The 12,031-nt window shown below is 35.6% G+C and overlaps 2 protein-coding genes across 36 annotated transcripts in view; one reads left to right on the top strand and one right to left on the bottom strand.

The window, feature by feature from the left end:
- CCDC171 (coiled-coil domain containing 171) overlaps positions 1–12,031 on the top strand; it is a 351,755-nt gene that overhangs the window by 130,720 nt on the left and 209,004 nt on the right. For 31 of the 35 annotated variants that reach the window (XR_014821448.1, XR_014821447.1, XM_084985088.1 and 28 more), the window contains one exon: positions 9,930–10,032. The exons of the other annotated variants lie outside the window; for them this stretch is intronic. Coding sequence is in view for 22 of the 31 variants with exons in the window: in XM_084985088.1 (XP_084841214.1) it covers positions 9,930–10,032 (103 nt within the window). In the remaining 9 variants the exon portion in view is untranslated. The remainder of the gene's footprint in view (positions 1–9,929; positions 10,033–12,031) is intronic. 35 annotated transcript variants of the gene reach the window in all.
- Positions 1–12,031, bottom strand: part of TTC39B (tetratricopeptide repeat domain 39B) — a 562,176-nt gene that overhangs the window by 478,035 nt on the left and 72,110 nt on the right. The gene's annotated exons all lie outside the window — the stretch shown is intronic.

Raw genomic sequence — 12,031 nt, 5'->3', positions numbered from 1 at the left:
GCTCAGTGGTAACAAACTTGACTAATATCCAGGAGGTTGTGGGTTCGATACCTGGCCAGACTCAGTGGGTTAAGGATCCAACATTGCTTTGAGCTTTGGTGAAGTTCAAGGATGCAGCTTGGATCCTGAGTGTCTGTGGCTGTGGTGTATGCCGGCAGCTGCAGCTCTGATTTGACCACTAGCCTGGGCACTTTCGTATGCTGCAGGTGTTGCCCTAAAAGGCAGGAAAAAAATTCCTTTGTACATATGTACCACATCTTTGTTATCCTTTCCTTTGTTGATGGACACTTAGATTGCTTCCATGTCTTGGCTGTTGTAAATGGTGCTGTGATGTACATTGGGCTACACGTCTTTTTGAATTATAGTTTTCTCCAAATATGTGCTCAGGAGTGGGATTTCTGGATCATACAATAGCTCTATATTTAGTTTTTTGAGGAACTGCTGTACTGTTCTTCAGAGTGGTTGCACCAGTTTTCATTCCCACCAATAGTGTAGGAGGGTTCTCTTTTCTCCACAACCTCTCTAGCATTTATTGGTTGTAGACTTTTTTTTTTTTAATCTTTTTTTTTCTTTTTTTGATTTTTAGGGCCACATGTGTGGCATATGTAAGTTCCCAGGCTAGGGGTCAAATCAGAGCTGCAGCTGCCGACCTACCAGAGCCACAACAACATGGCATCTGAGCTGCGTCTGTGGCCTATACCACAGCTCTCGGCAATGATGGATCTGTTTGTAGACTTTTTGTTGATGGCCATTCTGATTGATGTGAGGTGATACATCATAGTAGTTTTGATTTGCATTTATCTAATAATTGGTGATGTTGAGCATCTTTTCGTGAGTTTTTTTTTTTGCCATCTATATGTCTTCTTTAGAGAAATGTCTATTTAGATCTTCTGCCAATTTTTTGATTGAGCTGTTCATTTTTTTTTTTTTGGATATTTGAGCTGTAGGGGTTGTTGGTATATTTTGGAAATTAATCCCTTGTCAGTTACCTCATTTGCAATTTTTTTCCCATTCTGTATATTGTCTCTTTGTTTTGTTTATGGTTTCCTCTGCTATGTGAAAGCTTTTAAATTTAATTAGGTCCCATTTGTTTATTTCTCTGTTAATTTTCATTACTCCAGGAGGTGGATCAAGAAAGATTTTGCTGTAATTTATGTTGAAGAGTGTTCTGCCTGTGTTTTCCTCTAAGAGTTTTAAAGTATCTGTTCTTATGTTTAGGTCTTCAGTCCATTTTGAGTTTATTTGCATGCCTGTTGTTTGAGAGTGTTATAATTTCATTCTTTTACATGTAACTGTCCATTTTTTCTTGAACCATTTATTAAAGAAGCTATCTTTTCTCCATTGTGTATTTTTGCCTTTTTTTTGGTCAGAGACTAATTGATCATAGGTTTGTGAGTTTATTTCTGGACTTTCTATGCTGTTCCACTGATCTATATTTGTTTTGTGCCAGAACCACACTGTTTTGATGACTGTAGCTTTGTAGGTATAGTCTGAAGTCAGGTATCTGATTCTTCCAGCTCTATTTTTCTTTCTCAAGTTTGCTTTAGGGTTTTTTACAGTCTTTTGTGTTTACATACAAATTTTTAAATTTTTTGTTCCAGTTCTTTGAAAAATGCCATTGGTAATTTACTAGGGATTGCAGTGACTATATAGATTGCCTTGAATAGTACAATCATTTTGATGATATTGATTCTTTCAGTGCAAGAACACAATATATATTTCCATTTGTTTGTGTCATCTTTAGTTTCTTTCAATAGCATTTTACAGTTTTCAGAGTACAGGTCTTTTGCCTTTGTATAAGTTGGTTATTCCTAGATATTTTATTCATTTTGATGTGGTGGTAAATGGAATTGTTTCCTTAGTTTCTCTTTCTGATCTTTCATTATTAGTGTATAGCATTGCAAGGGATTTATATGTATTAATTTTGTATCTTGCAACTTTACTGAATTCATTGATGAGTTCTGTCAGTTTCCTGGCAGCTTCTTTGGGGTTTTCTATGTATAGTATACAATGTGAGATTAGTACAAAAATCAATTGTTTTTCTATACACTAGGGATGCATAATACCAAGGTGAAATTAAGGAAACAATTTCATTTATAATAGCATCAAAAGGAATAAAGTACTTAGGAGTAACTTAACAAAAGAAATGCAAGAATCATGTGTTGAAAACTAGAAATAATCAACTAAAATATTAAGACCTAAGTAAATGTAAAGACTTCATATGGATTATAAGAGTTATTGTTACTTGTTAAGATATTAGTACTCCTCAAACCGATGTATAGAATCAATGCAGTCACTATCAAAATTCAAGCTGGCTTTTTGTAGAAATTAAGAAGTTGATCCTAAAATTCCTATGGAAATGCCAGGGACCTAGACTAGTCAAAATAAAAAGAAGAATATAAAGTTTGAGGAGTAACGCTTCCAATTTTAAAGCTTACTATAAAGCTATAGTAGTCAAGACAGTGTGGTATTGGCATAAAGTAGACGTATAGATCAATGGAAAAGAATTGAGAGTCCAGACTCTAATTACGTTTAATTGATTTTTGAAAAAGCTGCCAGGTTAATCAATGGAAGAAAGAATAGCATCTTTTAACATATGGTACTGAAAGAACTGGGTATCCACAAGCCAGAGGATGAATTTGGATCCTTACACAAAAGTTAAATGGTTCATAGACTCAAATAGAATAGCAAAACCTACAAATCTCTTGGGCAGTGGTTTCTTAGAAACTACACCAAAAGCACAAGTAACAAAAAATAGATATATTAGACTTCACCAAAGTTATAAACTTATATACCTCAAAGGATACTGTAAAGAAAGTGAAAATACAATCATAAAGTGCTAAAAAAATTTTGCAAACTGAGTGACTGATAAAGGACTTGTATCTTGAATGTATAAATACCTTTCACACCTTAATAATAAATAAAGGAATAACCATTAAAAATAGGCTAAAGGTTTAAGTGGACATTTCTTTCAGTAAGATTTCTTTAATTAAGAAATGACCAACAAAAATGTGAAAATATGTTCGAATCACTAGTCAGGGATATATGCAAATTAAAATCGTTAGGGATATGAAAATCTTCACACATTAATATGAACATAACAAAAAATGGGCAATAACAAGTTTTGGCAAATATGTGGAGAAATTGGATCCCTCACACATTGCTGGTGGGAATATAAATTGGTGCAGCCCCTTTGGAAGAACATCTGGCAAGTTTTCAAAAACTTAAACCTAGAGTGCCTATGGTACCTAGACGTTCCATTCCTAGGTATGTATGCAGGAGAAGTGAAAATATAACATCCGTATAAAAATCTGTGCATGGATATTCAAAGAAGCATTATACATAATAACCCCAAAATGGAAACAACCCAAATGTCCATAAACTGATGAATGGATAAATGAAATTTGGCTTATCCCTATGATGCACTTAACAATTTAAATAAACAAAGTACTTGTACATACACTATAACGTGGATGAACCTTGAAAACATTGTTCTTTGTGAAAGATGTCAGTCATAAAAGGCCACAGTTTATGATTCCATTTATATACAGTGTCCAGAATAGGCAAATCTATAGAAACAAGATTGGTGTTTGCTCAGAGGTTGGGTGTGGTAATTGGAAAACTGAGAGTAGCAGTCAATGGCTGTGGTATGTATTTTAGTGGGGACAACAGTGTTCTAACTTGAGATTGTGGGTATGGCCACACAACTCTGAATATGTTAAAAACATTGAATTGTGTACTTGAATTTGGTGAATTGTGTCAGTCTTATTATAGTAAAATTAAAAATTAAAGTTACCATAATTAAGAATTTGATACTGACAAAATAGAGAATCAATGAAACAGAGTAGAGAGTACCAGAATAGCTACAAGTATGTATGGGAATTTAGTGTAGGATAAAGTTAGTATGTATAAAGGAAAATATTTCAACTCTAAGGAAAAATATATACTCCTTTATGTCTCTTTTTTCTACACACAACATTGCACACAAAACACTTGAAGTCACTAAGTTTGTGTGGATTTTCCTACACCAAGCAGTTCTACCACATTAGTTAGGTGCCTTACAATTGCACTCAATTCTGTCAGTATGTACCTGGAGATAGTTCACATCCTACAGGTTAAGAATTCGGTTCCTCAAGACTGCTCCCTATCCACCACCTCCCAGCCTCTCTCCCCCTATACACAGACATATGTACACATATACACATCTCAGATGCCAGTTGTAATTCCATGTTGTTACCTGCACTTCTGACCACCCAGCTTTAAATTAGAGGTTACTACAACTCCCTCCTCAGTTTCTGTTACTTTGCTAGAATGTTCACAGAACACAGGAAGGCAGTGTATTTACTAGATTACAGATTCATTCGTTGTTATAAAAGGATGTAACTGAGAACAGCCAGACGGAAGAGGTGTGTGGAGCAAGGCGTGTGGGAAGAGTCTCTGAGCTGCCATACTCTCTAGGTGTGCCACATTTACCTGCATCGCCAGGTGTTTCCTTATCTCAAAGCTTCTGGAACCCTGTTCTTTTGGGCTTTTATGGAGGCTTCTTTATGTAGGCATGATTGATTAAATCATTGGCCCCTGGAGGTTGACTCAACCTCTAGCTTCTCTTCCCTCCCAGGAGGTTGGTAGAGTCGGACTGAAAGTTCCAAACTTCTAAGCACACAGTTGAATCCCCTGGCAAGCAGCCCCCATTCTTAGGTTATCTAGGGGCTGTCCAAAAATCAGCTCATTAACATGGGTCAGATGTGGTTGAAGGGAGTTTTTTTAATGAAAAATGAAAGACACCCATTTCACCTTTATCACCCTAAAGCTATTTTAGAAACTATTGGGAGCAAAACTGTTATAACAAAAGAAGCCCTTTTGGCTCTTATATAGGAAAGTATAAGGATTTTAGAAACTATGTGTCAGGAACCATGAAAAGGACCAAATTTTAATTTTTTATTATAAATCACAATATCATAGTATGCTAAATCAATGTTCAAAGATAGATTATCTCATAAATAGTTTTTGGATAACTCACTGTACATAACAGGAAATAGTCTAACTAAATCCATACCATATTGCTTATATCAAGCACATTCTAGACTGATCAAAGGGTCATAAAGAAGGAGATTAAAAAAAAAGGTACTGGGGAAGAAAAAGGGAATTAGTGTTTTATAATCTTAGAGTAAGGAAAGTATGGCACAAAACCTAAAAATTCCAAAGCAAATTACTGATCAATTTTTGTTCCTAAGAGTGTAGCTGACTACAAATGACAGATTGGCCATAATGAGTTGCAGCATGTGTGACAAAGTGATTGTTTCCATGGTTTACAAAGGACTATAATAAATCATTGAGGAAAATATGGACAGTGTAATATGAAAATGGTCACATGATGTGAAAAGGCAGTTCACAGAAAAAGAAATACAGCTGGCTAATAAACATATGAGAAGATACTTAATTAAAATGAAAGAAATGCACATTGAAATAAGTTGATAATTCTTACCATTGGAAAGGTATTGGGAAATAAGCACTTATGTTGTTCATGGTATTTTAAATGGTAGGACTCTGGAGAGCAGTTTGGTAACAATTGTGTGAAAGTAGTTGTACACATCCCTTTACCTTTCTAGGACTTTATTAACTAGATATATTTTAATGGGCATGCAAAGATATACAAGTAAGGATGTATCTTGTAGTATTGTCACTAATAGGAAAAAAATACAAATAACCTCTAAATCAGTAGGGAACTTGTTGAATTTATTAATGATACAATGAATAAATTAATTAACCTAAACAGTAGAGTGCTATGCAACTGAAAAAAATGTGATGTGGAAAGATATTAGAGATGTACAATGAATGGAAAAATAAGTTACATAGTATTATGTATACTATGATCCTATTTGAATTTAAAATTATATACAAGCTTTACATAAATTTTTATTTTATAAAATATAATTTTCTTATATATAAAATTACATATTTAGATTTCTTTAATTATCAAACTCTGAATGAAACATACCTGTGAGATTGAGTTACTTTCTCTTTCTCAGTTGCTTGATTTTTTTTCCTTTTTTACCCTGAGAATAATGTAAACTCAAAGAATTTAATAGAATATTTAATGTTTAATAATTAAGTGTATTTATTGATTAAAAATAACTTTACAATGTAGTATCATATATATATATATATAATTGGTGCTTTATAAATACAGTGGTTTTTTTTTTTTGTCTTTTTTTGCCTTTTCCAGGGCCACTCCTGTGGCATATGGAGGTTCTCAGGCTAGGGGCCTAATCAGAGCTGTAGACACCAGCCTACACCAGAGCCACAGCAATGCAGGATCCAAGCCGTGTCTGTGACCTACACCACAGCTCACAGCAACGCCATATCCTTAACCCACTGAGTGAGGCCAGGGATCGAACCCGCAACCTCATGGTTCCTAGTTGGATTCGTTAACCACTGCGCCATGACGGGAACTCCTAAATACAGTGTTTTTTTCATGTAAACTTTGATCACATTGATAATAATATATTCCATTTTGAGTCTTCTACTATTTATTCATTCATTCATTCATTTATTTATGACATTTCCCAGGGCATGCGGAAGTTCCTGGGCCAGGGATTAAACCCTAGTGAAAGCAGTGACAGTGCCAAATCCTTAACCACTAGGCCACTGGTGAACTCCTATATTTTAATAACTAAAATTTGGTTTCTTTTTATAGGCATATAAACCTTGCACTGGTATGTGAGTCTGTGCTTTGATAATCCTCAGAAATCTTCATCTGGGCCTCCCTGCATAATTTGCTCTCATAAGTTTCCTAACACATTAACAGTGTGCATGCTTATTCGCCATGGAAAAGTGTTTTCGTTTGTTTGTTGGCTTATTTATTTGTGGTTTTTCAAAAATATAATTCGTTTTTTGAATATAATAGGTACCCGTAATACAAGATTTTGCAGATACAAAAGGTTACACAGTGAAAAATTAAATGTTTTTCTTCCCAATTTTTGGCCACCAAGATTCTCTTTCAGAGGTAACTCTAGTTACTATTTTCTTGTGATTATGTGTAGAGATTCTCTCTACACTTAAAATATGCATACTCATATGAATTTTACACAGATGATAAAATGGTACCATTTTAAACATACTGATTCCCTTTCCCCTGATAATAGCTTGTTTAATATGACACCCACTAAAAAGCACGTTAGTGTATGCTAATGCAGAAAACTTGAACTTTGCTTTCGTTTTGTTTTTGTTTGGTTTTGCAACCCAACTCAGAGGGCTTTTGGTTAGACATTGGGTCATTTATTTTATAGTGGTTTATACTTTTCCCATCTCCTCTTTTGTTTTTAACTCAACAATAAAGCTTAGAGATCTTTCCATATTAGTGTATGAAGAAGAGCTTTTTCTTATTTAAAGTCTGTGTGAGTGAATCCTGATTTAACAATCTTCTGTCGATAGCATGTACTATCATTTTTTAAAACTATTTAATTTTTTTTCTGTCTTTTTAGGCCCATACCTGCAGCATATGGAAGTTCCCAGGCTAGGATTGAATCAGAGCTGCAGCTACCAGCCTACCCCACAGCCACAGCAACACAGGATACGAGCCATGTCTGCAACCTATACCGTAGCTCATCCTTAATGCTGGATCCTTAACCCACTGGGCAAGGGTAGGAATAGAACCCACATCCTCATGGATACTAGTTGGGTTCATTAACCACTGAGCCATGAAGGGAACTCCAATTTAACTCTTAAATACTCAGTATTGTCTAGGGGCTGGGAATACATTGATGAGGACAAAAAAAAAAAAATTAAAGACTGTATCTCTTCCCCTCTTGGAACTTAAATTAAATGAGGTAGATATTAAGTAAAGACCTACTCAAATAAATATAGAATCATAACTCTGGTAAGTGCTCTGGTAAGACTCTAATAGAGAAAATTGATGCAGTCAGGGAGTAAAAGATAGCTTTTCCAGAGAAGAGATAATTGAACTGATGTCTAAAGAAAGAATGATTAGTTAGATATTTTAAGGATGAATTTTGTCCTGTAAAATCTATTCTCCTATTTCTTTTTTCTAGAAGCCTTCCTTCCCTGGTGCCTCTATCTCATCAGCTTTTATAAATGTTTACGTTTCTCACCTATTAAAAAAACAGAACTGCTCTCTAATCACAATCTTCTTTCCAACTACTGCCCTTTATCTCCCCTTCTCTTCTTACCAAAAAAGTGTTATCTAAGTTTCCTGTTTCTATTTACTTACCTTAATTGTCACTCACTTAAGATTAAAAAAAAAAATCAGGCTTACTCCTCCAGTCTGGGTTGTAACAGATTTCATCAAGGTCAGCAGTGACTTTAAACTCCAGTGAACACTTGTTAGTCTTCATTTTGCTCCAACATTCTGTGACTTTGGACGTAATAGACAACTCTATCTTTAAAATGTTCTCTTAACTTGGTTTTATGGCTCTAAACTCTTCTGTTTTTCTTCCTCCTTTTCAGTCATTTTTGCTGTCTTTTCCTTTTCTAAGTATTAAAATTTGGAGTTTCTGAGGCTTTGTCCTATGTTCTTTTCCCTTCCCATCAAACACTCTTAGGGCAAGCTTCACATATCTCTAGATGAATCCCAAACCTTTACCTGACCTCTCTTCTGAGCTTTACATTATTATGTCTGGCTGTCTCCCTTATTTTTCTACATTATTTGTTCTTTGTTAATTCAAATATGTGTGTGTGTGTGTTATATATATATATATATATATATATATATATATATATATATATGTTTTGAAACTTATTTTAAAACTTTTTTATTAAATAATAAATTTAAATTTATTATTTTTTTTTCTTTTTAGGGCAGCCATATGGAAGTTCCCAGGCTAGGGCTCAAATTGGAGGTGCACCTGCCAGTCTACACTACTGAGTTTGCAACCTACACCACAGCTCATGGCAACACTGGATCCTTAACCCACTGAGCAAGGCAGGGATCAAACTGACTTGCTCATGGATACTAGTTGGGTTTGCTTCCTCTGAGCCACGACGGGAACTCTGTCAAATATATTTGTTAGGTTCTGTTATTTGCCAGGCACTGTGCTGGTGCTGGGAGTCTCTTAGAGGTTTTTCTAATGGAATATGATCAAAACAGAATTTATGATTTATATTCTCTCTCAAAAACAAGCAAACAAGTAAATAAACAAACAGAAACAGCAAAAAGCTCCCAAAATAAGATCTCATCTATTTCCATCATTCTCCCTCAATTACTGAAATATGCCTAGGTCTTCTAGTCTGAAACCTTGGGATCAGTCTTGACTCCTCATTTTATCTGAGCATTTCCCAACCTCATCCAATCCTACCAATCCAATCCAATCCAATCAGTGTAATCTAACCCAATGAAATTACCAAGGTTGGCCATTCCACTTTCTAAGTATACACTCCCTCCCCCCAAAAATACCCCTTCAGTGCATACACCCCCATGCCTCCTTTTCACTGCCAAGATGCTAATCTAAGCTGCTGTCACCTCTTGAGTAGACTACTGCGGTTCCTTCTAATTGGTCATATTACATTCACTTTTAACCACCGTCTGGCAGTTTGCCACGTGACTGCAAGTTTGATCTTTTAAAGTTTTCCTTAATTCCTCTGTCTCAGTTTCCTTATCTGCAAAATTGGGATAACAATAGCCCTTCCCTCATAGGTTTGTTGTGAGGATAAAAATAATTACTATGTATAAAATACTGAGAACACTGCCAGGCATTAAGACCTCAGTGAATTGTTATCGAGACTTTATATAATATTACGTTAAGCCAAGTAAAATGTCTGATTAAGACAAAAAAAGGTTTATAAATAATAGATTTGAATGGAGTAATTATTAGCTCGTTTATACTTAATTTTGCTCTATGTGTTCACACAAAAAATCTGCCGCTCATCTAATGCCTGACCTTATTATGTATAATTTTTTTCTTAATTAAAAGGCTAAGAAGCACCAGGCTTTTCTAGTAGAGACATGTGAAAATAACGTGAAAGAATTGGAATCGATCTTGGACAGCTTTACTGTGTCGGGCCAGTGGACATCAGGTTAGTTGAAGGTATAAAATGACAGATGCATCTGTCAATGTTCCAAAGTCACTACATTTTGGGAATTCTGCAGATGCCTCTTGTAGTCCCTCATCTCAACATGTTTTGATTTGATGACATGATAAGAGCAGTTCTCACAGCAGTCAGTTGGCCTAGCTGGCTGAGAAAGGGTGACGGACTGTGGACCTGCTGTTGTCCTCCCAGAACTTGATTTACAAGTGTTGGGGTCTGTATGATTGGACAGACAAGGGCTCACTTGCTGTGTTCTGAATCCAACTGAGAAAAAAGTCCTTACAGTATACCTGCAAGGGGAACAGATGTTTCCATCAAACTGAGCCAAATTCTCAGGCAACCTTCAGCAACTTAAAGGTCATGCATTCAAAAGGTTATGAAGGACACAGGCTGTAACAGTGCATATTCTACACTCTCGCTTTCTAGGCTGGTTTTCTCCTTCATTTCCTTCTACTATATATATACTCTCCAGACAAGCATGCTTAGGTAAAATGTTTTGGTTTTAGTATTAGTATTTTACTATTTAGTATCTAAGATAAAGAACTATAAAGATTGTCTATTGGGTAGGTATATTTGGGGACTAGCGCTAGCATTAGTTGGCTAATAAGTGCTGTTCTTTCCATGATTTCTACTGTTTTTATGCCATTGTGTGTGCTCTAGTAGCTTTGACTTAAATACTTTCATGTTTCTACTGTAGTTTTCTTTTGCCATACTGTCAGCTGCTGATTATTTAGTTGGTTTCTGATTCAGTTCGTCAAAAAAGCATGTAGAATTAAATTCCGTATTCTTTCTTTCTTTATTTTTTATTTTTATTTTTTGGCTGTGCCTATGGCATATAGAAATTATCCAGCCAGGGATCAAACCCATTCCACCGCAGCAGCCCAAGGTAGTGCAGTGGCAATGCCAGATCCTTAACCCTCTGTGCCACAAGAGAACTCCTTCCTATAGTTTAAAATAAAGCTTCAGGACTCTGTTTTTTACCTTTTTTTTTTTTTTTTTTTTTTTTTTTTTTTAAGGACTCAAATAGATACTTGGCAAACGAATTCTTTAGGAAACGGTTAGGTTTGGAAAAGTTTGCCGTCCCCAAAAAAGCAGGAGCATATATAATCAAGGCTCGTTTTCACCTTAGGGAGCTGCAGATTTCTATTGGTGAAGCATTAGAAATTTTGTGTAATTTGCAGTTTAATATTTTAAATTTTCTTTATTTTTATTTAAATTTTTCCAATAGCTTTAGTGCTTCATGCTTTGTTACTGTGGAAAAAAATCAAGGAATATAAAAGTGACATGGTAGTTCTCTTGTGGCACAGCGGTTTGAAGATCCGGTATTGTCACTATAGCAGCTTGGGTTGCTGCTGTGGCACAGGCTTGATCCCTGACCTGGGAATGTCCATATGCCGCAGGCACCCCTCTCCCCCCAAAGTGACATAAAGGGAGTTCCCATTGTGGCTCAGCGCTTAATGAAACTGACTAGTACCCATGAGGATGAGGGTTTGATCCCTGGCCTTGCTCAGTGGATTAAGGATCCAGCATTGCCGTGAGCTGTGGTGTAGGTTGTAGACACCTCTCGGATCTGGCGTTGCTGTGGCTGTAGTGTAGGCTGGCAGCTGCAGCTCCAGTTCAACCTCTAGCCTGGGAGCATCCACATGTTGCAAATGTGGCCCTAAAATTAAAAAAAAAATGATGTAAAAGCATAGATATTTACTTTTCAATTGTATTTGCTCAAGCTTTGGAAGATAAAATTTTCTTCTGCAGTGATACTATTTTATTATTGAGATATATCATTATTTAATGGTTTTAGGATCTTTAAAAATTATAACTATTATAGCATATCTTAGTGCTTCAATATTATTTTTAGGAGTTGAGTTAGACAAGCTAAGACTAATGAGATCATGTCTCTTTTGAAGTTTAAAATTAAATAATTGATGGAGTTCCTGTTGTGTCTCAGTGGTAATGAGCCTGACCAGTATCCATGAGGATGCGGCTTCGA

Source organism: Sus scrofa, chromosome 1, assembly GCF_054392235.1.
Source record: "Sus scrofa isolate SSC_HxYL_T2T_F1_AM1 chromosome 1, Sscrofa_HxYL_maternal_Yorkshire_Landrace_v2.0, whole genome shotgun sequence".
Classification (NCBI taxonomy): Eukaryota; Metazoa; Chordata; class Mammalia; order Artiodactyla; family Suidae; genus Sus; species Sus scrofa.
Note: the sequence above shows the minus strand (reverse complement) of the source record. Positions and strands in the feature narration are given on the sequence as shown.